Source organism: Python bivittatus, unplaced genomic scaffold, assembly GCF_059951505.1.
Source record: "Python bivittatus isolate LINGU-HERP-01145 unplaced genomic scaffold, Pbiv_v1 ctg000080_np1212, whole genome shotgun sequence".
In the NCBI taxonomy this organism is placed as follows: domain Eukaryota; kingdom Metazoa; phylum Chordata; class Lepidosauria; order Squamata; family Pythonidae; genus Python; species Python bivittatus.
The window spans coordinates 12267657-12293762 of record NW_028277035.1 but is presented as its reverse complement, the minus strand read 5'-3'; the positions used below and the strand labels follow the sequence as shown (position 1 = coordinate 12293762).

At 41.0% G+C, this 26106-nt stretch overlaps 2 protein-coding genes across 5 annotated transcripts in view; one reads left to right on the top strand and one right to left on the bottom strand.

The window, feature by feature from the left end:
• Positions 1 to 19697, top strand: part of TECR (trans-2,3-enoyl-CoA reductase) — a 58633-nt gene extending 38936 nt beyond the window's left edge. For 2 of the 4 annotated variants that reach the window (XM_025169407.2, XM_025169406.2), the window contains 7 exons: positions 7394 to 7499; positions 7679 to 7751; positions 9187 to 9230; positions 10557 to 10614; positions 11103 to 11191; positions 14688 to 14733; positions 15476 to 19697. In XM_025169407.2, the coding sequence (XP_025025175.1) occupies positions 7394 to 7499; positions 7679 to 7751; positions 9187 to 9230; positions 10557 to 10614; positions 11103 to 11191; positions 14688 to 14733; positions 15476 to 15603 (544 nt within the window). In that variant the 3' untranslated portion in view covers positions 15604 to 19697. The remainder of the gene's footprint in view (positions 1 to 7393; positions 7500 to 7678; positions 7752 to 9186; positions 9231 to 10556; positions 10615 to 11102; positions 11192 to 14687; positions 14734 to 15475) is intronic. The other 2 variants (XR_015794710.1, XM_007432581.4) reach the window with 2 other exon arrangements.
• Positions 19698 to 21842: 2145 nt separating this feature from the next.
• On the bottom strand, positions 21843 to 26046 carry NDUFB7 (NADH:ubiquinone oxidoreductase subunit B7). Its single transcript, XM_007432582.4, has 3 exons — positions 25798 to 26046; positions 22731 to 22902; positions 21843 to 22103 (listed from the first exon to the last, which is right to left on the bottom strand). The coding sequence occupies exons 1-3, from the start codon at positions 25907 to 25909 to the stop codon at positions 22013 to 22015; spliced, it is 375 nt and encodes a 124-aa protein (XP_007432644.1). The 5' UTR covers positions 25910 to 26046; the 3' UTR covers positions 21843 to 22012.
• Between the last annotated feature and the right edge of the window lie 60 nt (positions 26047 to 26106).

Below are 26106 nucleotides of genomic sequence, written 5' to 3'. Positions count from 1 at the left end.
TGTTTACATGTTTGTTGGTGCTCTCAAAAAAGTCTACAAAGCTATGTCGATTCTTTTTCAGTAATGTTTGTTCTACATTGTATTTCCTTATTTTTTTTCTTTCATAATACTTTAATCATTTCGTGGAAAATAAATCCTAAGCTCAGCAGCCTATAGCTTCCTTTATCATCCTTTGATCCCTTTTTAAAATTAAAGGTCACAATGGCTATTTCCCAAAGAAGAGATCCCAAAATTAAAGAGAAGTTTCATAGTTCTGTGAAAAGATTAACAATTTCATATTTAACATTTTTAAGAACTTCTGGGTAGTTATCATCTAGACCCAGGACTTTTTTATTTTTATTTTTTCTGTTTGACATGTCACTTTATTTTTGACCTTCCTCTTGAAAAAGCCAGCTTAGATATTGGCATCCATCCTATATCCTCAGCAGTGAAGACTGAAACAAATCATTCAGTTTCTCTGCTATTTTCCTATCTTCCTTTAGCACACGTTTTATCCAGTGGCCTTCCCTAGTCAGTTTCCAAATTTGAATATGGAATTTGGATTACCTGGACCCTTTTCAGTCAGGTTTCGAGCAAGGCACAGTACTAAGCACAGTCCCAAGACAGGATTGATCACTCTTGTGGATTATCTGTGGCAGGACTGGGATAGAGACAGTGCATCCATCCTGGCCCTCCTTGATCTCTTGGCAGTCTTCAGTACCATCAGTCATGGTACCCTTCTGGACCAGTTCAGGTAATTGAGGGGCATGATGTGGTGGTTCTCCTCCTTCCTTGAGGGCTAGTTCCATGCAGTTTAATATGGGGGAGAGGTCCAGCCCTCAAGCCTTGTTTTGTGGGTTATCTCAGGATTCCGTTCCCTCCCTGCTTCGGTTTAACATCAACATTAGGCTGTGGGGTGACATCATCTGCTGGCATGAGATTAGGTATCATCAGCATACTGATTATGCTGATAATTAACTCAGCTTCTGGCTGCCCAAGTTATGCCATCAAGTTTCTGACTAAGTGTCTAGAGGATTGGGAGACTGGAGGAGGAGGAATAGACTCAGACTCAACCTCAGCAATACTGAGTGGCTGTGAATTTTGAGGCCACTTGGGTCTGGAGGATGTGTGAATCTGGGTCCATTTCTATTGCTGAATGGGGTGACCCCAATCTAAGGGTCCTCCTGAACTCAAGAGTCCTGTTGGAAGAGCAAGTGGCAGATGTGGCTACCCAGAAGATTACTACCCACAAGCTACAGCTACTCAAGAATACACACAAGTTATAGGCACACGTTAGTATATCCGTGTAACAGTGTTACTTAGCAAACTGCACTGGTTGCCTGTGGGCTTCTACATGCAATTTAAGATGCTGATTATCACCTTTGAAGCACTTTATGGCATAGGGCCTGGTTATTTGTGGGACCAGCTCACTTTGATTGTTTCTACCTATCCAATAGGATCTGGCAGGGTTGGCATGCTCTTGGTCTCATCTCTTAAACAATGTCATCTTATGAGACCCAACACACATGCCTTCTGTGTTGCTGCGCATGCCCTATAGAATAGCATTTCACCTGAGATCCAGATGGCCCTGAGCTTGACAGCCTTATGTAAGACTTTGAAGTTCTGGTTTTCCCTCCAAGCATTGGGTCATGAGGATGTGTGAATCTATCTAGAATTATTATTTTGATTGTTGGATTGCCTTCAGTGGAACTTATTTTATGTTCTATTATATTTGATTATTTTTTAATGTTTGGTTGTTTTAATTGTGTGCCACCCTGAGTCATTTTTGAGAAGGTAGCTATATAGATTGCCCAAACAAATAAATATTTTTCTGGTATATATGTATATTCTAGTTGAAATTCTATTATTGTTTTCAATAATCTTCAAGCTCTATGCAAAGAATTAACTCTCTTGACTCACCTTTTCAACTTTCTTTTCATCAATCTCATTTTTAAAAGTTCTTCTGAAGTCAAGTATGACCACATTTGACTTTTTTTGACAACCATCCACTTATAGACAGAGTGAATATTACACTGTGTTTACTTTTCCCAATCAATTCAATAACTTGTACATCTCGGACAAAATTCTGGGTACTGCTTAGTATTAAGTCCAGTGTTGTGTCTCCTTATTGGTTTCTTGACTAGCTGCTCCAGAGCACAATTATTTATGGTATTTAGAAATTTGGCATTTTGGACACATACACTTTGTGTACTTTCTCAGTTTGTGGGAGATGATTGAAGTCATCCATTCCTATTCCTATTTCTTTTTCAGATGCCTCTCTGATTTAATTTTCCATCTGCAGGTCAGCTTTATCTTCTTGGTCAGGGGGTGGGGATGTCCTAACTTGGTTTGGGGGAATGATATGGGCATTCCACAGTTATTCTGCAGAATAGTTTGCTCTGTGAGTAAGTTATACTATGAGTTGTCTTTGACATTTGGAGCAACTCGACCCCAGTAGGCCCTTTCTTGTGTTTTCTATGTATTTTATATCCAGAGATGACTATTATTGCTATTAGGTATCTCCATTTCACCAGGATTCTGTAATGCTTACTGTAGCCATGTTTTCTTACCTCTCTCATCTCAGTATTCACAAAGAAACACTTAAATAAAGGCTCACCTTAGATTTTCTGGGGCATGTATTGTACCCTTCTCATCTTCTGGCTTTCTTGATTGATTATACTTATTTCCTAGATTTACCCTGTCACCCTCAAAACTATTACAAAACTTTGAATTCTTATTCTCCAGGAATGATTTTCCCCAAACTGAATGCTCCTTACATCTTGTTGACTTTCCCATCAGAATCAGAATGCCCCACCAGCTTTTTAATATTATGTACCAGCATTCTGATATTCTTCTGGTTCTGATTTTGCACAGACCTGATTTTGTACATATCAAAGGTTTTCTCATTGTTTCACAAATCTGAACTGCTCCTCCTGGCACTATTCTGTCATCGCTGCATTGAAACTACTTAACTCTGCTTGCCTATTTGGCACTCTGCATGGAACAGATAGCTTTCCAAGAAAGTCATCTCAGTAGTCCTCAGTTTCAACATCTTGCCCAGCAACCTACATTTGGCTTCCAGGCCCGCCTGACTACTTTTCCTCACATTGTTAGTATTGACATGCATCCTATCCATGGGCTCCAGTCCAGCATTATCTACCAAGCTTATCTAGATAGCATGTGATGTCTGCTCCTTCGCAGTAGGAAGACAAGTCACCATATGGTTGGAATGCCTGTCCCACTTCTATTTGTCTAAGAATAATAGACAAATTATAATAGGATAGATTAATAATATAATAATTAGTAAGAGAATTCCTAATAATAAAATTCTTTACTAGTAAAAGCATCCTCTATGAGGTAGTATATGTGTTCACTCACAAAGAGTGGGTTCTTTCTAAGGGTTTTGTTCTCTCTTCCATGGATAGAGTTCCTCCTATCCTTAGAGCTTTATTTTCTGTGACTGATAAGGAATCACAGTTGGGGTGGGATCATCCCTGAAGGCCTCTGTTGCCAACTTCTCTATCCCTCTTAGCTTGTCCAGTTCAGTTACCTTTGCTATAAGGGAATTAAGTTGCTGTCTGAGAGCAAGGTGCTCACTACACTGATCGCATAGTTGTCCAGCAGGGAGATAATCATATACTTGGTACAATATATTGGCTAGCTCTCGCACACCCCCTGCTGGCTGCTTCCTTTTAGTTATTAGTTAGGGTTTGCTTGAATAACCAATTTCTTTAAAATATCAGAAGGAGACAGATTAGATGCCCTGACCTGAAGTTGGGTTTGAAGACTCAAACGGGCTACACTTAGAGTTAGGTTGTACTGTAAAATGTAAGGAGCTTGGAAGGCAAACTTAGACTGTTTTACAAGCAGGCTTAAAACTAAATACACTGCTACTCTGGGATTATTCTTTAAAATGGCCTTGATTTAAATCCATTCCCCAATTCTAAGTTAAAGCTCAGTTTTGCTGTTGCCATTCCAGCTAGAATAAAGCAGCAGGACCTGTAAGTTCCTTGCCTTGTTGCAGGTTTTCTGAGGAAGCATGTTTCTGGATTTTAATTGATGTTATTTGTTTAATAAGTAAGTAAATGGAAATAAATTCCCTTACATGCATGCTTAGCTCACAAATCCATTTCACTGCAGTAGAGGAAGTGGACAGGGTCCTCAGGATAGTCAGTGCCACCACCTGTCAACTAGATCCATGTCCCTCCTGACTAGTTAAAGCTTCCTGGGAGGTGACATGTGGGGGGGCCAAGCAATGGTGAATTCATCCTTGAGGGAGGGGGTGTTTTAGCTGCCTTTAAGGAGGCACTGGTGCACCCCCTCCTCAAGAAGCCATCACTGGATCCCACCATACTGGACAATTTTCATCTGGTCTCCCCCCTCCCCTTTTTAGGGAAGGTGGTTGAGAAGGTGTTGGCGTTGTAGCTCCAGAGGATCCTGGAGGAAACGGATTATCTGGACCCTTTTCAGTCAGGTTTCAGGCCCAGATACAGGACGGAAACAGCATTGGTTGCACTCATGGATGATCTCTGGTGGGAGCGGGATGGGGGTAGTGCATCCATCCTTGCTCTTCTTGACCTCTCAGCGGCTTTTGATACCATCGACCGTGGTATCCTTTTGGGTTGACTTGGGGAGTTGGGAGTGGGCAGCACGGTTTTGCGCTGGTTCTCTTCCTTCCTCCAAGGTTGATCCCAATCAGTGTTGATTGGGGGTGAGAGGTCCAGCTCGCAGCCCCTTCTTTGTGAGGTGCCCCGGGGTTTGGTACTCTCTCTGCTCCTTTTTAACATCTACATGAAACCACTGGGTGAGATTATCCGTCACCATGGGATGAGGTATCATCAATATGCTGATGATACCCAGTTATACATCTCCATCCCAGGTGAGATGAGTGATGCCGTGACCACCCTTTCACAGTGCCTGGAGGCTGTGGGGGTCTGGATTGGGTGCAACAGGCTTCAGTTGAATCCTGGTAAGACAGAGTGGCTATGGATTGGAGGCCCCTCTGTATCCAAGTATTTACTATCTTTGGTTTTGGACAGGATTGCACTGCCCCGGACAGACCCTGTGTGTAATCTGGGGGTCCTCCTGGACTCATGACTCCTGCTCAAGGAGCAGGTGGCAGTCGTGGCCAGGAGAGCCTTTGCCCACCTTCATGTGGTATGCCAGTTATGCTCCTTCCTGGATCAGGAGGCTCTCCAGTCAGTCACTCGCACCCTTGTCATCTCTTGGCTAGACTATTGCAATGCGCTCTACATGGGGCTACCTTTGAAGAGTATCTGGAAGCTATAGCCGGTCCAAAATGCAGCCACATGGATAATTTTGAATGCCCCAAGAACGGCTCATATAATCCCTTTACTACATGAGCTGCATTGGGTCCCAGTCTGCTTCCGGGTCCAATTCAAAGTGTTGGTTATCACCTTTAAAGCCCTACATGGCATGGGTCCAGGTTACCTGAGGGACTATCTTACCCCCATCATATCAACCTTTCCCACCTGGTCAGGCAGAGAGGGTATGTTGCAGGTCCCGTCAGTGAGAGAATGTTGACTGGTGGCACCCAGGAGGAGAGCCTTCTCTGCCATTGCTCCCACCCTTTGGAACATTCTCCCCCCAGAGGTATGGCAGGCCCCTACCCTTCAGGCCTTCTAGAAAAAATTGAAGACCCGACTCTGCCAGCTTGCATGGGGGGATAACAATCCTGGGGGAGACTAGCGCCTTGATCACGCTCTCTGAGTGATTGCCAATTACTTTGGATCTTTTTATTTTGTATTTATTATTGTAATATTGTAATTTTAATTGATTTTAATTGTTTTGTAAACCGCCCAGAGTCGTTTAGCGAGATGGGCAGTGACACATTCAATAAATAAATAAATAAATAAAGTGTTGATGCTTTGTCACTCAGGCTGACATCATCATCATTTGGGGTTTCCTCATGCTAGCTTTTTGGCTTCTCTTGAATTAGTTCATGTGAAAACAAACCATTTCCTGGAGGAGTTGCCCAGGCCTTATTAGTTAAAATTTTTGTAGCTAATTAAGACTGCAAATATCACCAAAGAGTTACTCTGATTAAAGAAAACTATCCACAAGGGAGAATAAGGAAAACTCACCTTATAATGTGCTGGTTTCTTCCCTCCCTCCCTCCCCAGTTCCAGTCTGTGTTAATGGGGAGGGATATCTAGCCCACAGCCCCTGCTTCGTAGGGTTCTGCAGGGTTCTGTAGTCTCCCCACTTCTGTTTAATAACTACATGGAGCCACAGGGTGAGGTCAACCAGTAGAACGGAATGAGGTATCATTAGTATGCTGACAATACCCAGCTTTATATCGTCACCCCTGGCTGCCCAAATGATGCTGTGGAGGTTCTGTCTCAGTGTCTGGAGGCTCTAGGGACCTAGATGGGGAAAGCCTTCAACTCAAGACTGTGTGGTTCTGGGTTATAGAGCCTCCATGTCCTGGGGAAAATTTTCCATCTTTACGGGACCTGTCTGCAACTTGGGGTCCTTCTGGACTTGCAGCTCCTGTTAGAGGAACGGGTGACAGACATGGCTAGGAGGACCTTTACACAATTTTGTATTGTGTGCCAATTATACCTGTTCCTAGACCAGGAGACTCTGCTTACAGTCACTCATATTTTGTCACCTCTTGAATAGAGTTCTACAGTGTGATTTACTAGGGGTTATCCTTGAAGAGTATCTGGAAGCTGCAGCTGCTAGAGTGCAGCAACACAGGCAGTTACGTGCACTCCTTTATCAGTGCAGGTTACATCTCTGCTCCATGAGCTGCACTGGTTGCTAGCATGCTTCCAGGATCAATTCAAGGTACCGGTAATTACCTATAAACCCTTCAAGGCATGGGGCCGGTATTTGAGGGACCACCGCTGTCCAATTATGCCTACCCACCCCATCATATTTAGCAGGAGAGGCATGCTACAGGTCCTGTCCATTAGGAAATGTCTTTTGGTGGGGCCTGGAAAGAGAGCCTTTTCGGTCCCTTTGGAACATCATACCCTGGAGATTAGATTGGCCCCAACCCTGCTGGCCTTTTGTACGGCCTTAAAGTCATGGTTATGTCATCACTGAGGAGCCAGCTCTGTGCCAAAGCCTATACAGCGCTTGTGCTGATTTGTTTGTTGGTTATTTAGGTATTTACCTCAACTGCTGATTTTATATGTATTATTTTTTATTGTTATATATTGTTATGTGGTGTTTTTAACCGCTGCTTGCCAACCAGAGTCATGAGCTTGAGATGGATGGCCATATAAATTTAAATAATGAATAGATTAACTAACTAACTTTGGGAAGGTGGATATACCTTATCCTTTGGCTGATATTCATCAAATGCGGTAGGAGAGTATGTATATTTCTCTGGTAAGGTAGGGATTTCTACTGTCAGCCGTCTCTGTTTTCCTTTCCTTTCTAGCCTGGCTTGCATTTGTCACTCTTTCCACTATGTCAAGCGCCTCCTGGAGACCCTTTTTGTCCACAGATTCTCCCATGGAACAATGCCCTTACGTAACATCTTCAAGGTAAGGACATTTTCAAGCAACATACAGCCTTGGATTAAAAACTGCCCTCCGTTTCTGCTGGGTCTCTTCATGGACCCATGAAGCTGATGCAGTCAGCAGGTCTTGGTTTGATATACTCTGATATACTCTGATACTAGTCTGCTGTATCTTTAATGTGATACTTTTAATTCTTTCCTCAGAATTGCACTTACTATTGGGGCTTTGCAGCCTGGATGGCATACTATATCAATCACCCTTTATATACGCCACCTGGTAAGCTGAGAAGAGAAGAATATCCGTGTTGACCATAGAAGTCAATTTGATTTTTAAGAAGCTGAATATTAAATGAAATTAATGTTTCCTTCCTTATAATTAACCAGAAGTGTGTATTGGGGGAGGATCTCAGAATGGGTTTGCCTGAGATTGTCTACTCTGCCTAGCAGCTAATATGCTGCTCACTGAATGAGTCCTAACAGGTTTATGTATGCTGAACTAGTCAATTGTAGTGGTATAGATTTCTTGCCTTGAGAAATGGCATGAATACATAATTGAGCAGAATTCCACTTTGCTTTCTTTTCTTAAATAAAAGTTTCTAGGCCTTTTAATTACAAATACAAGCTTAAAAACATATTCACTCATTCTCTGATTTAGAACTACGGTTGACATACTTTCTCTCAGAGATGCTTTCTTCATGAGTTACTGCTCTGGCTTGGCAGTTATAGTTTCAGACTAGGTCTGGAGAGAGCTTATTCAAATACTCTCTCAGACATTAAACTTGTTACTTTGGGCCTGTTTGTTACAAGTCAGCTAAACAAAGTTCAAGAAGATTTGAGAAGGTTGAAGATTAAAATCTCAGGGAGAAGGCAGCGTATGTGCCATTTAGAACTCTGTGCAGAGAATACAGGATATAGTTCAGTGCAAATTACTTCAAGTCTTAATTAAAATTTATACCAGCCAAGATATTCCATATCAAAAGTTATTTGATCGTTGAAGTAATTTTTTACACATTCTTGTTTTATTTGGGTACGTCACGTTATAGCTCCTGTATTTTTAAATGTGCTGCTAGTTTTTATATTTTAAAGTGATAAGCAGTAACCTTTCTTTTTAACACTGCTCTGCATGAAAGTGTTTCCCTCTTTTGGTCCTGAATCTCCCTGCATTAAAGGGTTCCAATTTGATGAGAGAGGAAGGAAAAAAACATTATTTATGACATTCATTGCTTGATATGCCTCTGTCAGAGATACTATATTTCTCTACCTCCTTCTATGTTCTAAGTTTATTCATCCTGTTATGAGCCTTTGGTGAGGAACCTTTTATGAAAATCCAAGTATATAATATTTCTTGGGTTATCCTTGTCAATGTGCTTGATGAATAAGTATTCTTTGTTTCATTTGCTGGTTTGATTGTCATATAACTAGTTAGTGAAGGGTGAAAGGAAAAAGAAGGCACTGAAGGGATTAACTAAAGGCTAGAGGCATTCTCCTTGTTTTTTCCCCTTTCTTTATGAATATTAATGTTATATATATGCAGTTATATATAGAGATATAACTGTATAGTTGCTGTCATGAGATTCCCTTTTATTCAGTTGGAAAATCTTGAGAATTCTGTCATTGGGAACTTTTTTCTTCCAGGAACTTTCTAGGCACTCCAGATGTTGTACTTACTCTAACATAGTAATGTTTCTGTTTCTTGTTCTTTTTTCCTTCAGCATATGGACATGAACAAGTGAAATTGGCACTTATCATATTCCTGGTAATAATTTGTAGATTCTTGAGGAATAGCTCCGTATCTGAAATATGTGTAACAGAAAATAGGACAGATGTTTCAGGCAGAGCCTAGGCCAACCTGAAGTGGGAAGCTCCCCCATGCAAAGACAGGTGTTAAAAATCAAGAAGTTATTTGTCTAGAAATAACTGTTATGACTATCTATTTGTGGTATACAACCAGGTCTTATACAGATTGATAAGTTAATATTGGATTTTGTACAAGCCACAGTAATTCCCTCAAGTAAAACAAAGATCAACTGCCTTTTGGAGCAATGGGAAAAAGTCTGGGAGAGTGGAATTAGAACTATTTGCACAATAAAAATGTAGAGATGTGCCTCTCTGTGCATGGAAAAACCATGAAGCAGTCTGCAGTAGTGGAGGAGATGTCATATCTCTGGAAAGGGGTGGGACTTCACTTATTGACATACACGTATTAGGAAGCAGTTTAGCCCTTGGAATTATAAAGTCCTCCTAGGCAAAGGCAGAGTTAGGTCAATATTCTACTGAATGGATTTGGGAATGGATCATGCATCTAGTACTGTTGGCGGGAGAGAAACTGGTTTTCCCTTTCATGTGGGCTTGTGTCTAAGGCCAGAATGTTAGTAGGGCTGTGTAGTGGTTCAGATTCAGTTCCAAAAAGGTGCTTCAGAGCATGCAGAAATGTGAACATAGCACTTTACTGCAACTCTTGAAAGCAGCCATACTGGAATCTTGGAATCATCTGATTGCTGCATGGGGCAGTTCTGTGATCTCAGGAAAAGTTGTGGCTGCTTTCAAGAGTTGCAGAAAAATGCTGTATTTGTATTGTATAATCTTAATTGTTGATTGTGTCTATCTGATGCATTATAAAGAATGAGAAGACAGATTCCCGCCCCAAAGAGATTCAAGGGAAACAACAAAAGAAAAAAAGGCAATAGAAGGAAACAGGAAACAATATGTATTTTTAAAGTTGATTTAGTTACTGGAAAATACTGGGTCCTGAGTTTCTCATCTTAGAGCCAGGATTTATTTTTGCACAGTGTAGAACATCTTATTGGCGCCAGAGTTGTTAAGTTGTTCTGGTGAGTGATACTGTGCATGTAGAGGAAGGGACCAGAAGATTAGAGAGATAAAAATCTCTCATTGTATTGGTACATTCAGAGCTCTGTCTCTTCTTCCAAGAAGATTCGTAAGATTTCTGCAAAAATATTTGAATCACTGATTGTTGAGCTCTGGGAGGCTTCCATGCCACTATCTGGCTTCTGATGGTGATAATAACTATGAAAGATCAGTTCTCCTCCTGTGTTAACACTGGTTCTGTTTCCTCCTGCAGTTCTGTCAGCTGGGAAACTTTTCTATTCATATTGCTTTACGGAATCTTCGCCCTGCTGGTGAGTGCAGAGAAGGACCAAATGGAAGTGTAGATGTCTGTATTAAAAAGGCCCTCTGCCCTGTAATGGGAGCAGCTGGCCTTTAAATAACAAACCAGCCTTATGCGCCCAGAGGTAGTCACCTGACCCCTGAAAGCTGATCAAGGAAAAGAAGGGGGTTCTGTCAGGTTTTGGGTGAGAAGAATTTTGGAGGTTTTTGGAGGTGGGCTGGAATCCTGGGTGTGTGGGTTACCTCAGGCAAAATGAGGAATTGTTTTGTTATAGGCTAAAATCATGTTAGGGTTTTTTGTATTATCTGGTTTTTTTTAACTGTGGAGTGTATGGAACCTTATTTTCTTTGTCACCTTTAATAAAGAGAAGGGGAGAATTTTACAAGTCTGATGCTTTACTCTAACTCTTATGTGAAATGCTAAATGATGGTTTCATATTACATGCAAATTGGTTCTTTGTCTCTATAAACTAAATCAAATTCTTGTGATTTCCTTCAGGTTCAAAGACCAGGAAGATCCCGTTCCCTACCAAGAACCCATTCACATGGCTTTTCTTGCTGGTCTCTTGCCCCAATTATACCTATGAGGTATTACTTTGATTTAACTTTGGAGCAAATTGTAGAAGCTTAAATGTAGATAAATCCTTGCATTTCTCCCATGCATTTTGTTAATGAACTCTGCTTCATAGAAAACATACGGCTCTAGTGACAGTATCTAGGCAAATATTCTGAAAAGCATTACTTTCTTTTTATCTCTCTTTTAATTAAATGATTAACTCTTGTTGCTCAAAAGCTTCCTCCACACTTGATCCAAATTAAAAATTCCTGACAGATGGAAATCTACTTTCATCTTGAAAACATCCAGCAAAGTGGATCATATTACTTTCCCCAGTAATTGGTTCCACTGTTGACTTGCTCTTTCACACTAGTCCTTTTTTTAAAATAAATCAATTAGAATATCCCTTCTTATAATTTGAACTCATTATTTTGTGTCCTGCACATTGGAATGATGGAGAGTAGGTTGTGACCTTGTATATGATAGCCCTTCAGATATTTGAGGGGAGATATGATAGTACACTTCAGTCTTCTCTCAAAATTAAAAATTCCCAATTTCTTCAAATCCTTATTATATAACTTTGATCATGCTTTTTACTCTTCTTTGAGCCTGTTATAGTTTCTCTGAACACTTTGTAAAGTATAGCACAGAGAATCAGAGATAGTGGGGTTTAACTAATACACAGTAAAGTAGAACAATTCTCATCATTTGGAAACTATATTTCTGTTGATGTAGTATAAAATTGATTTTGGGTTTTTTTGCAGCCACATCAAAATAGTTGGTTTGCAATCAACTACTATTCCATGATTTTTTTTGCCAGTACTATTACCAAGTTAGGTACTCCTACCTGATCTTATACCTCAGTATTTAATTTCTGTTTCTTTATGGCAGATTTTGAATTTGTCTCTGTTAAATTTCATTAATGTTGCTTTCAGATCATTTCTGTAACCTGTTGAGATTGTTTGAATTTTGTTTTTGTCTTCAAGTATATTAGCTATGTCACCAAGTTTTGTATCACAAATTTGATAATTCCATCCACATCTTCCCCCAAGTAATTAAAAAAAAAATGGAAAAGTAGAGAGAGCCCAGGACTGAACCTTTTGGACCCCATTAAATACATCATCCTGCTTTGAAGAGAAACCATTGATGGGCATTCTTTGAAGTTTTTTGAGAAGCTGTATATCCACTTGTCATGCCATCCTATCTACACTTAACTACCTTGCTAATCAGAATGTCCTGGGATACTTTGTGAAAGACTTTGCTGAAGTCAAGATACATTAAATCTATAGCATTCCCAGACTGTCTAAGAAAATTACCCAATAAAAGAATGAGATAATATTAGTGTGATGAAACTTGTTATTACCAAATTCACGCTGGTGTCTGTTAATTATTGCCTTGCTTGCAAGGTGTTTTTGGATTAATCTCTTTAAGATCAGCTCTCAGATCTTCCCATCTATCAGATTAGTGTGTAATTCCCTGGATCCTTTCCCCCGTTCCTGAAATAGAAACACATCTGAGCTCCTTGTGTCATGTGGCACCTGTTCTCTAGAATTTCTCAGAGTTAAATAAAAGTTCAGCCAGTCCATCAGCAACATTCTTGAGGTCCAAATGCGTTGCATTTTAGGGAATAGAAAATGTATACTCATCTGAAGTAAATAGATATTGGCTGACCATATATTTGTCAGTCTCAAGCTTCAGTCCTGTTTGTTCATGTTGTCTTTACAATTGCTAGTGGAACACACATGATCTTTTCTGGGGAAAATAGAGACAAAATAGGAGTTGAGTAATTGTTGGCTTTTTGCCACTTTCACTGAAAAGCTGATTTTGTTCTCCTTCAATTTCTCCTCCCTTTTTGTTGCTTTTGCTTTTGAACAGTCCTTCAGTTGCTGTATTCTAATATGTGACCGATGCCAGCAAGTCTGTGTTATACATATTTAATCACATTTGCCTTCTAGTACTAAGAGTTTAAACTCATGTAGTTTAAACTCTGTGTGTTAGTGCATAGGTAGTAAAGGCTATGAATTTTATGAGCCATTGTAGCTTCTGATGTTTTATCAGATCATTTATCATTCCCTATTATAGCAACATTCCTACACCCTTCTACAGTGTGCACATCTTTATCTTAGGTTTCCAACACCCATAGGATTCATTTTAAAGCCATCCTGATGAAGTTTGCTGTGTTTCAGCCAAATGTTTTTTTACCAGCCCTTGTGTTGCAGTCCATCTCATATCAGCAGTCAGTCATCCAGACAGCTCAGGCCATGGTCCCTGAAAGCAATTCTGTCCTATCAGCATAAATGGGAACATTATCATGGCCCCCAGGTCTTGAACACTTTTCCTATATTTTCACTGTGGTGATATGATTATGTTTATTTCTTACAGTACCATTTGTGCTCACATGGTTTGGGATGAAGGGATAATTGTCAATGGACTTGACAGATTTGGAAGTTATTCTGTCATACATCTCTGGTCAGTCAACACACTGTTACATGATGGTATTCAGCACGCTTCACTAGTCAGCATGTCTGGTTGGCACACATTTGTTTCGATTTCTCACAGTGGTGGCTCACCACATACCATGACTGTTCTTGTCTCTGCCCTTTTCTTTGATCTTCATCATCCTCTTGTATTAGCTGAAGTATAGTTACCTGTTGCCCCAATCTGGTTTTTTTTTTTTCCAAACACTGTTACAAACGTATAGTGGCAGATATTTTCCAGGTTGACTTCAGGCAGGAATACCAACATGCTACAAGCATTATAGATTAGTATAGCAGTCCATTCATCTTCATTTTTATTTTTAAGGTTCCGTCAGCAGAGGGCTTTTATTTTATTTATTTGTGTGTGTGTGTGTGTGTGTGTACTTCCTTTTTGTGTACATATTGTTCACTTAGAGGCCAAATTTATTTACATATTTAATAACATATCCTGCCAAATCAGTGGACTCAAGATGCCTTATAATAATCTCAAAAGCAATAACTATAAAATAACATTGTTAAAAATTAAGTTCATATACTAAAAATGTCCTTGGAACCCCTTCCTAAACTCCCCTGGCAAACTCCCATTTCTTCTCCATTTTGCTCACTCTGTGGTTTTGCAGAGGAAACACTTTGGTTTAATGGGTGCCAAGACTAGTGCCCTACCCCTGCGCTAAGAGTATAGAATGCATACTACAAATCTTCAGGCCTGTACTAACTCTGATGGTTGTACTTATATGAACATTGCTATTTGCCTTTTGAATTGATAGTAAGATAGGTACTTCCTTCTGCTTACATATCAATCTTTGCCCTGTAGCTGGGCAGATGGGCAAGAAGGTTTGTGGGGAAGTTGTCTGTTTTCACAGTGCAAGTAGAGAAACACAATCAGGGTGTGTGCGTGAGTTGGGGCTTGCTTCGCCCTTCAACGTTCAAGTAGCACTGAAAGGTTACTGTGCTGTATGCTTGCTTCCCCTAGCTGAAGAACACAGTGCTCAAGCCTAGAAATTCTTATTGTTTTTCTTCACTTAGTCTTGGTGCTTCCTTTGTCTTCCAGGTAGGGTCTTGGATTGGCTTTGCCATAATGACTCAGTGCCTTCCAGGTAAGTCCTGGTAATAGATTAGATCTTTGCCGTGGTCACCTTTAGTAAGAATTTTATTAAACAATATTTATGAAATATGTTTTTTTTAATTCTTTCCCTGGTCCTTCTCCATTTTTCTATTAGAATTGTTCTTCGTTGTCAAGTAGATTAGGGTCTATATATTTAAAGCAGAAGAAATATCTTGCCCTTTTCACTGAGGGGGGTACCAACATAAGATTACAAGAGCCCAGTAATTAGAGCTTCTGTCTCATAGTAAGCATCATCTCTTTCTTTATGAAAAGAGAAGCCAAGAGTTTTGCACTCTTCTCCCTGCTCTCTTCATTGCCTTACTTGTTTTCACTAAGACACATAGCAATTGAAGATGTTCTCATCCCATATGTGGTATAGGAGGTAATGATACTAAATGAAAATTGAATGCTATCTGTTGCTGGGATAGCAATGCTGAAGTTTACCTCCTCTTTTCCAAAATTTATTTGCCATTTGTTAAGGATGCTTTAGCTCTGGAGTTTTAAAAAATGAGCAAAATTAGGTAGTACTGCCCAAGACAAGTTATACTGTCTAGTTCAGTATAAGATCTTTGGTATTATTTTCTATTTCTGTAAAATTTCTTCCTTAAAAGATGTAATACATTTGGAAAAGGAGTCAGTGTTAAATGTTTCATTTTTATTCTGCCTTTCTGCCCAGAGGGAGGATGCTTTTCTGAATACCTAATAACGTTATCCACTTTTTTCTTTGTCAACAGTGGCTCTGTTTTCCTTGGTTGGATTTATTCAAATGACCATTTGGGCAAAGGGAAAACACCGAAGTTATCTGAAGGAGTTCCGGGATTACCCACCACTACGTTCACCCATCATCCCCTTTCTGCTCTAAGCCCCTTTCTGCACTAAAATATCATTCTGGGCTGGTAGTTTCATTTTTGTTTTTTATCTTCTTGAGCAGCTGTTATTGGAGTCTAAAACAGGATTTTCTTTCACTGTCTACACTGTGTTTTGAGGGAGGTTGTTGGAATTCCTTGCTTTTTAAAGTTAACTGCCCTTCCCTCCATCATCTTTGTCTTTACCTATTCCAGAGCTATATTCGACTTAAAATAACACTTCCCTACAGGCACCATGAAGACAAACACTGCAGCAGAGAACAGAGGGAACAATCCAATTTTACAGGGAAAAAAGTTTAACAGCTGCTAGGCATTATGTCTGTAAGAGCTGGTACCATAAATGAAGTCTAGGCAGCTGGACATTGGCCAAAAGTGAGTACTTAGGGTAGCAATCTTAGCTCTAGTCCTCACTAATGATAATTTTAGAAAAGTTGTCTACCCAAATTGTGCCCCACTATGGACTTGAAAGCAGAAAAATTCTTTGGGATGCATGGTGCCATTCCTAAACCAAATAGGTCTTTTCCTGGGATCATGCAGTGCAGCTGCACGATCCCAGGAAAAGGCATGGCTGCTTTAAGGAGTTACAGACTGATGCAGTGATCATGGTCCTGTGTGCTATGAAGCACCTTTTTGCATTTGCATTCAAAGCACAACACAGCCTATCAGCTCAGCTTTGGGCATTCTCCTAGTAGTAAATACTGTTATGGCTTTTTTTATTGTGGAGTGGTGCTTGATACTAAAAAATTGTAATTTTTTTTTCTGGTGGGAAGTAGACTGATTAAAATCAGTTGCAATGCTGCCTTCATCTCTTTTATAGGATGGCCTTGTATCCCTTTTTAGCCCTTGCTCAACTAGTAGGCACTGGTGCTTGAAACCAAAATTGAAAATGGCTCAATTGAATGACAATATGAATAATTTCATAAAGGCAGAATACATTATTTAATTATCCCAGTCATAGACTAAACTTATGACATGGCAAAGTTATCTGGGGAGTATTCCCTGCTGTGAAGCAAAGGAGGCAAATTAGTTATGATCCAGTAGTAGCTCTAGTGTTACATAGGTTGTTTCAGTCCTATCCACCAAACTGGCCCTTTGTCATCATCAAAAATCCTTTTCCTAGTAGAGTCTGATAAGCACTGAACAGCATCTGCTAGGTAGAAGTGTGTACTTTAAGTTCACTCAATTTTGGGTGATGGTAGAATAGGCCTTCTGTAGTCAAGAGAAGATGATCTTGAAATGCAGGTCTAACAAATACAGTCTTATGCCTAACTAGCAATAATTGTGTATCTTTCTGTAACACAGGCCTGCTGAAAGGTGTGTGGACATTACAAATGACATCAGGGCAACTATGGAGATATACAAGTGAAACTTTGATTTAATGGACCAGATGGGGGAGGGGGGTTGTTATTTCCAGTTGTCCATTAAATTGGAGAGTAAGTGATCAACAACAATGTAATTATGCAAATGTTGCAAATTATATCACTTGAGTGATTTATTCTGTTTGCATGATGTACTTAAAATTGCTCTGAGAAATTTTGGGGGGGAAATCCTGCTTTGAAATTTGACTTGTAACGATTTCTAGCACTAAAGAGATAAGGAAAGGCCTATTATTCCTCCTATAGAAAAATATTCAGTGTTACAGAACTGAAGCCTCTTAGGATTGGACTGCCTTCTTGAGAGGTTGTTGTTTATTTTTCTGTTTGTCATTGTTAGTAAGGTTGTGATACTACATACAGGTAGTCCCCGGGTTATGATGGCATTTGGGACCAGGATTGCCATTGCTAAGCAATGCAGTCGTAAAGTGTGACACCATGTGACCTCATCGCTTAGCAACGACAATCCTGGCAGTCCCAGTTGCCATCATAACCCCAGGATGGGTGGGTTGTTAAGTGGGAAACAGTGTGAGTCCCAGGTAAGGAACAGTGCGGGGAGGCCTTGGAGGGCTGGCACAGGCCGTGCAGGAGTTGGGGAGTGCTTGGGAGACCTGGTGCAGACTGTGCACGAGTGCAGGAAGACCGGGGGGGAGGGGGTGGAAGGTGTGGCAGGGCACGAGTGCAGGAAGGCTGGGGGGGTGGATGGCACAACAGGATGTGAGTGCAGGAAGGCTGGGGGTGGTGGATGGCATGGCAGTGCACAGGCACAGGAAAGCCGGCGGGGAGTTAACAGAGCCTCACGGATCTTCCCTGCTGGCCTTCCCCATTGATTTTGCTTGTGGGAAGCCAGCAGGGAAGGTTGGAAATGGTGATCATCTGACTGCAGGATGCTGAAACTGTGGTAAGTCCAAGCCGGTTGCCAAATGCCTGAATCATGATCATGTGACCGCAGGGCCACTGCAACGGTCGGTCATAAGTTCCACTTGTTCAGCCCTGTCGCAGTTTCAAACAGTTGCTGAATGAGTGTTTGGTATGTGAGGACTACCTGTATATTTAATTTGGAGGAAGCCCCATATGAAGTAGTGGGACTTGCTTCTAAACAAACATGTCCACAATCAAGATGAATGTTTGCCATAGTCTTAGATTATGCTGCATGTGAGCAGTGAGATATTGGAAATCTAGGCTCCAAGACTGCTGTTAAATGAGCCACTGACTTTTTGCTATAATCCATTTCATGTGGAACTTTATTTGAACTAACCAATAAATAATCCAGCCACTGGACAGTCTCAGATTGTTTTTTTTTTTTAAAGCATGGAAATTATACATTGAAGGACTTCTTTCATACCTTGAGCTAAGAATGGGCAGCCTCATGTTATATTCTGCGTAAGATCATTTGGTTTGAAATAATTTGGTCCAGGAACTATATAGTCTTATACTGACATTGCCATCCTGACATATAACAGTTGCATAAGGAGAATGGGACTGTGCTTGCTGGTTAGGAAGGTTTAAACTTAGGATTTGAAAGTCCCATGTGATTTGTGTTACAAATTTTGTCTGTAGGTTGATCACAGAATAGGGCTCCCAGTTCAGATTTGCTCACCTCAGTGTATAGACCAGGTGGCAGTGGGGTGAGCAAGGGAACAGACCACAGTGTATCACTCTTTCATGTGAAAAATGACACATCAGGTACATCAGGTAAATTGAATGAAAAAGCTTATCACTAAAGAACTGCACTTCCACAAGAAATATTTTGAACAACGTATTCTGAATTCAGTCATGTTCCCTGTTAACAGTGCCCAGCAACATAACATGCCTTTGGGTGCTCAAGTATTATAGAATGATTGCAGCTCATGTTTTACTCAGCTATAGATGTGCTTTTACCTCCAGAACTAAACACAAGTGAAATTGGATAGAACAGTGTCCTCCATTCCCAGAAGCCTACCCAATTGAAGGGGAGGATAAAAAGAATCCTTGAAATATACATGAGAAAGACTAACTTGAAAGAAAAGTCATCCCCACATGCCTTCTCCCTATGAAAAGCACATGCAGTTCATCAAAGAGCTATTTGGCAGAAGCATGATTGTGAAAGTTTACAAGAGATGAGAAATGCAGCGTGGGCACATTACACAAGAAACTTTCAAGGCCACAGGCAATCTGCTTATAAGCCCAATAGCTACATGACTGTTGAGTTACAGCAACAACTTTGCCATCACCACCAGCAGTAGCCCTTGCTTTGGTTATATTGTCACCTGTAGCCTGTATTACTGCTCGGCCTGGGTAAGAAGAACCATATTCTTGGATGTTCTTTCCAATTGGTCCCAGAGGTTTTTGGAGGGGCTGGGTGGAATATTGGGCCCTGGCCTGGTGTAAATGGCTTCTTTAATAGGAAACACTAAAGAGATTCACCCCTTGGTGAAGGGAGCTATTTCAGGTATGAAGTGAAGGCTAGGACAGGTTATATTTTGCACTGCTTCTCCCTTTATGTGTAATATTACGGGAAGGCTTGAGGGGGCTTCAGTTAGGATAATTTCAGGTAGAGGGACATATGTTGGGGAGTAGCATATTGAGATGTGAGATACTTGCGTCTATCTCCACTACTGGTTACTTCTTTAAACATACAGTACTGCCTTTGTTTCTGCCCTGCTGGTGCTGTTACGAAATGTCAGATTGGTGAATAATAAAATCTGAGCACCCTCTACCATGGTGCAGAGCTTGTTCACCCTCTAGTACACATTTCAGCTAGGCTATACATTAAGTTGGGAGGTAACTAAAAAGCAGGTTAGAGAAACATCCCAAACTTGATCAAATTCCAGATACATTACTGAATACTTTGTATTGGTGAGGGAAGATCAAAGAGATTTTTCCCCTCCACTTTGCATCTTTCCCATGGAGCTTTTCTCAATTACTCATGGCTTTTGGGGGCCTGGCCTAACTAGAGATATATAGAACCCTTGTTTGCTATATATTTTGAAAGCAAAACCTATCAAGATCATCATGACTTAGATGAACTTAGCAGTTCAATAAGTAGAAGTGTCCGGGGCCCTATCTGGTCAGGTTTTTTTTTTTTTTAATGAGTTTCAGTTTTTAAAGCCTGAAGATGTGGACAAGGTGCCTAATTGAGTTCTGCTAAGTATATATTCACTTGCCCAATGGTTTATCATATCTACTACAAAGGAGTATTCAGCTGAGTCCAGTTTATACATTTTGTCCTACAAGGAGTGATCCCAGCCTCATAAAAAGAGGCCATTCCTTTAAAAAAAAAAAAAACACCTTTAGACTCAGAAAGTCTAAATAATTATCTAGTGACCAAATCTTCCTGAGCAAAGTATTTAAGTGTGTAGTGGCTGATCAGAGTCAGACAAAATAGATTTTCCAGGTCAATTCAGTAGGGGTTTTGGCTTGGCTTTGGCACTGAAACTATTTCAGTTGCTCCGTTGGATCTTTGCCAAGAAAGACGGGGTATTACCATGTTGATTGTCCTGGACTTCTCAATGGCTCCTGAACCCACCAACTCTGGTATTCTGGGAGAGGTTGTCCAAGCTAGATATAGGTGGAACAGCCTTCGAATGGCTCCACTCATCCATGGATGGTCATTTCCATAAAGTATTGCTGGAGGATTTCCGCTTGACTCCATGGTGCTAATGTTATGGGGTTCTGCAAGGTTCTATTTCTCAAGTTGATTAATGTGTACACTAAAGCATGTGGATAACACATGGTACAGTGATGACACATTTTTCTTTCCTTTTTAGACCCAAGGGAAGCAATGAAATTGCTAATCAGTGCCGGGCTACAGTACTATAATGGACTGGCTGGGGCCAAAAAACTGATGCTCAGTCCAAACAAGATAAAAGTGCTATTAGTGAACGATTTATCTATCCAGGCAAGCGATGTTCAGTCTGTTTCAGATGAGGTAGCATTCCCCCTGGAAGATGAAATTCATAGAGATGCTTCTATATATTCATCTTTGACATTGCAGGCACAATTGTCCTCTGTGACACAATTGGCATATGGCACCTTCACCAGCTCAGACTGGTGTGCCAGCTATGACTCTACTTTTATAGAGATAGCCTCACTACAGCAGCCTATATCCTGGTAACTTCTAGTTCACATTCTGGCAGTGTACATACATTGTACTGAACTGCTCTTAAAGATGGTGTTGAAATTTCATTTAGTATATTGGCAAGAGTACTACCCAGAACTGGTTGGTATGTTCATAATATGAATTTTGCTGGCTCCCAGTTAATTTCTGGTCTCAGTTGAAGATGCTGGTATTAACCTATAAAGCCCTTCACAACTTGGGACCAGAGTATCCAAAGGAATGCCCTTCATTATACTACTGGTACTCTGAAGTCACCTTCAGAGAGCTTACTCCAAGTACCTTCCCATGTTGAGGTGCAGTGAGTGGCTACCTGGGAAATTTGAATCTTGCCTGAAACTGCTACAAGGTCCCCATCCCCCCCATGGGAAGCAGAAAATGCTTCAGATAAATAATAAAGGAATTCAATCAGAATGTACTATCTCCAGACCTGCAGCCTTGGATCCTGCCTCACTACTACTTACTTCGCACAATGCATGGCAGTTCCTGTGTGTATAGAACAATCTACTGGCCTTTGGACTCCAGCATTCATAATTTCCAACTACTGTAAAAGGATCTTTGGGTATGAAGAGGTATAAGTGCACAGAATGTGCACAAACTTAACATTCAAAAGCAGCTGCCTTCAGCCACAATGAAATAGACTGAAAGCTTATGTTGCTGAATACAAAGAGAATAGGTAGCTAAATGGACCTAACTAGACTCATCTCTGGCAGAATTGCCAGAACTGGCAACATTAGGATTCCCAAGAACAAGATACTTCAGATCCTTGACATTTATGAACATTTATTAGCTGTAGGTCCAAAATGTGCATTCATTTCATCGTAGGAACCTCAGGGAACATTTGAGACCCAACTGTGGCATAATGTTTTTATGTTTTCAATATATCAAGTCCAGAAGTTTCTTCTGAGAGGAGGCAGGAGAAGCACCCAAAACTAGTTAGGATTCTGCTCTTGCCTTTTCTTCAATGCGCTTCTTCCTAGCCAGCAAACGCCGTTCTCGTTCAAATTCCTTCATGCGCATGACATAGCTAACACAAAGGATACAAGTATAAGTCAGTTCAAAGCTGTTGGTCCTACTAAGCCATGGTTTTTTTTGCTGCATGTTAGTTGGCTTGAATGCCACAACTTTATTCCTCATTTACTTTCATATTTAGAGTACGAGACATTTTACCAAGTAGGTAGATATCCCTCCCCAGACTTATCTTCTGCAATCAGGGTCTCAGTGCAGGTATTTATTTTTCTTAATTTCTCTACGAATGCTAGAGGAGAATGGAATAACTATCTATTTGTGATTTACCCTCATGCACATAACTTTGCTTAGAGACTAAAATGATTATGTCTCTTTTCCATCAAGGCTTATCAGTATTAAGGAAAAACTAGTTAGTTGACTACCGTGACCTCTTCGCTATTCACATCATGGAAGGGTTTATAATCTCCCATCCCACCCCAACACACTGTGCTACTTTTTCCAAGTCTTGTTGAATTTTTATGGCGGGAATAGGATAAATTTCATAGCAGAATTACAGGGATATTTACGGGCAGTGACTTCTAATCCAGGCCAGTTTCTAATTTCTGAAACACAGTTAATTTACAGAGTAAAGAAGCAAAGTCAAAATATAGCAATGTATCAGAATAAAGGCATAGCTCTGACTTACTCCAGATGCTCACAGTACTTCCACTGATGCTCCTCATGTTTGCACCCTATGATGGAATTAGGAAATTTGTCACGTTTGCACTTCTGCCACATTATGTAATGATGGGCACAATAATCCCGGAACTTGAAAGGAATCTGGGCATCATTCATCTGTTTATGTGTTGCTACCATCACTGTAGGAGAAAACGGAAGGAGGAAAAGATGGAAATAAGGGAGATTAAAATCTAAATGGAAGTTCATTGAGATCAACCATTTGGAATTCTCTTACAGAAGCTGCAAAAGGAAAGGTGTCTTTTGAAAGAATGTTCACCCAGTTAATTTAGAGAACCTGTTCTATTAACATTCACAGACCACACCAATGTGATGAGGAATTATTGATGAGTGTTCTTTGAGTATGATTGTGAAACCAGCTATGCAATCATTCAGATATGATGCCATCCAGCCCATGCTTAACTAGCTTACTAATAAGAATGTCATAAGATATTCATTAAGTGCTTTGCTGTATTATGTCTACACCACTCCCACAATCTATTAAATAAGTTACTCAATGAAAAAATTAGGTTAGTCTGTCAAGATGTACTTGTCAATGTTTTTATTATTGACTTGGACGAAGAAGTGAAAGGAATGTTTACTGAATTTACAGATTACATAAAACTGGGTGGGATAGCGAATACCCTAGGAAACAGAAATATAATTAAAAATCTTGGGTTAAAGCAGTGTTTTGCAAACTTTTTATAACTGTGATCCACTAAATAGCATGTAGGATATACAAGGACCAAACAAACAAATACACCTACCCTACATTTTTGTCTTTAAGAGCATGGGAGTTGCATATTTTGGGGAAAATAAGATAATGATTATAAATGCATTTAAATATGCTTTCCTATCCTCTGTATTTTTAAAGGCCTTTTAAAACTAAATTTTGTACAAAAATTGTTTACCACTTGATTTTTTGTGTTCTATTCCATAACAGCATTAGCACATATTTGCTGATAAAATGTTCTTCATCTGCACTTCAACAGCACTTAAGACCTACTCACTATTGTCAGACTTCTGAATTTTAATACAAACATTGTAACATGTATTATCACTCATTTGCTTCAATAAACTACTTTTCAGCCACTGATGCATTGTTATGAATTAGCTGACTGATGATGATCAGGAGGAGGCAGGAAAGTGAGGATAGAAGCAACAAGTAGCCTCTGGCCAGATGACTGGGGTTAATGTGGGGATGGACTATCTGATGGATCACCACAGAGCACTGGTTATCTGCAGTTTGAGAATCACTGGGTTAGAGAAATGGGCTGAAAGTAATAGAATGAAATTTAACACAGACAAATGCAAACATCTTCACTTATGAAAAAAAAATGAACAGGTATAAGATGGAAAATATTTGTAATAGTACTTGTAAAAAAGTCTAGTGACTAGCCAAAGGGAGCCAATGAGCTTCATGGCTGAGGGGGGATTAAAACTGTGTCTCCAGAGTCCAGCACTGTTAAGGGTTACATCATATGGCTGTTCCAGTTATACAGATTTTTTATTATGTTTAAATATCAGGAATGTAAGTACTGCAAGCTACCCTGAATTGTGTGCATAGTAAATATAAAAAGATGGGACTGAAACATTGTTTATCTGTCTTCCACTGCTGGAAGTTAGGTGGACTAACTTCAACTCGCACTCATCCTGTTTAGAAGGTTGTGGGAATTCAACCCATCTTGAGGATACCAGAATGGGGAAGATCCAAAGCTTAGATCTGAGAACCTCATATCAATATATTCCAGGCAAGTACACCATTGCCTTACTCTATATACAGTTTAAGTGCACCCAGGATATTCTGTAATATGATCCTGTTACTGGCTGCATACATGAATACAGCAAGAAGCCTCTAACCAGTTTTGTGGACAGGAGGAGAACAATAATCTGCACCCAGGCTAGTAATCAATTTTATTATGGTCAATGACTAATAGTCATATGAAAGCTAATAAAACTCACTATATTTCAGTCCAGCCTATTTCAAAGACTTGTTGTGAGGATATAAACATAACAACCAAATAAGCAGGCATGGCTGTGAGAGAGGATTCAATTCTGGCAGGAATTTCTCCCATTGTTTTTCCCTGCCCGGTATGTTCTGGCAGAGTGGGTGCACTCCAGGTGTCTTCTATTAAAGACTGTCACCTTGTAGGACCTAGGAAGCAGGTCTTCTCTATCAGGGCCTCCACTCTTTGGAACAGCATCCCCCCCAGAGATAAGGATGGCACCCTCTCTCCTGGGGTTCTGAACAGCCCTTAAAACCTGGCTTTGGTCCCAGGCCTGGGGTTGATGGGTTGGGGGGGGGTTGTGTTTGAATGGTTGTTTTTAGTCTAGGTTATCTTGTTAAGCTTTGTTTGTTTTAATCTAGGATCATATTTTGTAAGCCACCCAGAGTCCACTGGAATGGGTGACTACATTAAATGTATTTATTTATAATACAAAAGGTAGAAAGGAAGCATCCAGTGGGTGCCCAAAATGTCACTTAGTTCTCACTCTAGACAGACATTTGCAGATAGAATCCGCCAGATTTCTGTCCAATGCATTGATTAGGCGCTGATCTTCTTCTAAAGAGCTGAGAAAAACACATGCATCACTCGCCTGCTTTGCCTTGTGAGAAAGGGTAGGATGAATGAGGGTTGGACAACGCTGCCCCAACTCCTTTTTCTTAGCCACCACACCGAATTAGCTCTCAGCAGCAACATAAACTACGCCTCACGTAGGCAATCCGGGTGAGAAAGAGGCAACCTGGGGAAGATCCGCGGCGTCCCCCGGGGAAGCGCAGGAGAGGGGAAAGAGAACCACTCTGGGGGAAGCCAGAGGACGCGGCCGGGGAAAGAGCTGCAGACAAGGCCAGGAGCGCCTGGCACCCTCTGGATCCCAGCTCCCACCTGCCAAGCTGCGCGAGAAACGCGCGGCGGCTTTGCAGCCAGCCCCGGAGAGCTCCGGGTTGCAAGCCCAGAAGGACTAACAGAGCGAGAAGGGCGGAGCGCAGCGCGGGGTGACCTTTCTTCCTCTCGACCCGTTCCGGCCCTGCTCACCGCGTTCCTTGCGCTCGGGGAAGCCAAAGAGGGGGTCGAAGGCGGGCGCGCCGGACGGGTCGGGCTCCAGCTCCGACTCCCCCCAGTACCGGCGGGCTAAATGAGCCCCCATGACCGCCGCGGACTCCGTCCCAGGTACGGCTGACTTCCGTTCGCTTCTTCTCCCCCGGAACCGGAACCACGCGCGGAGTCCGCTTTGAAGCGCTCGACTGGAGGCGCGGGAGCGAGGAGGGCTTCTTCGCTGCTTTGGCAGGTCGTGGCCGAAGCCCGGACAGTTGGTTGTAGCCGGCTGGTCCTCGCTTTTCAGCG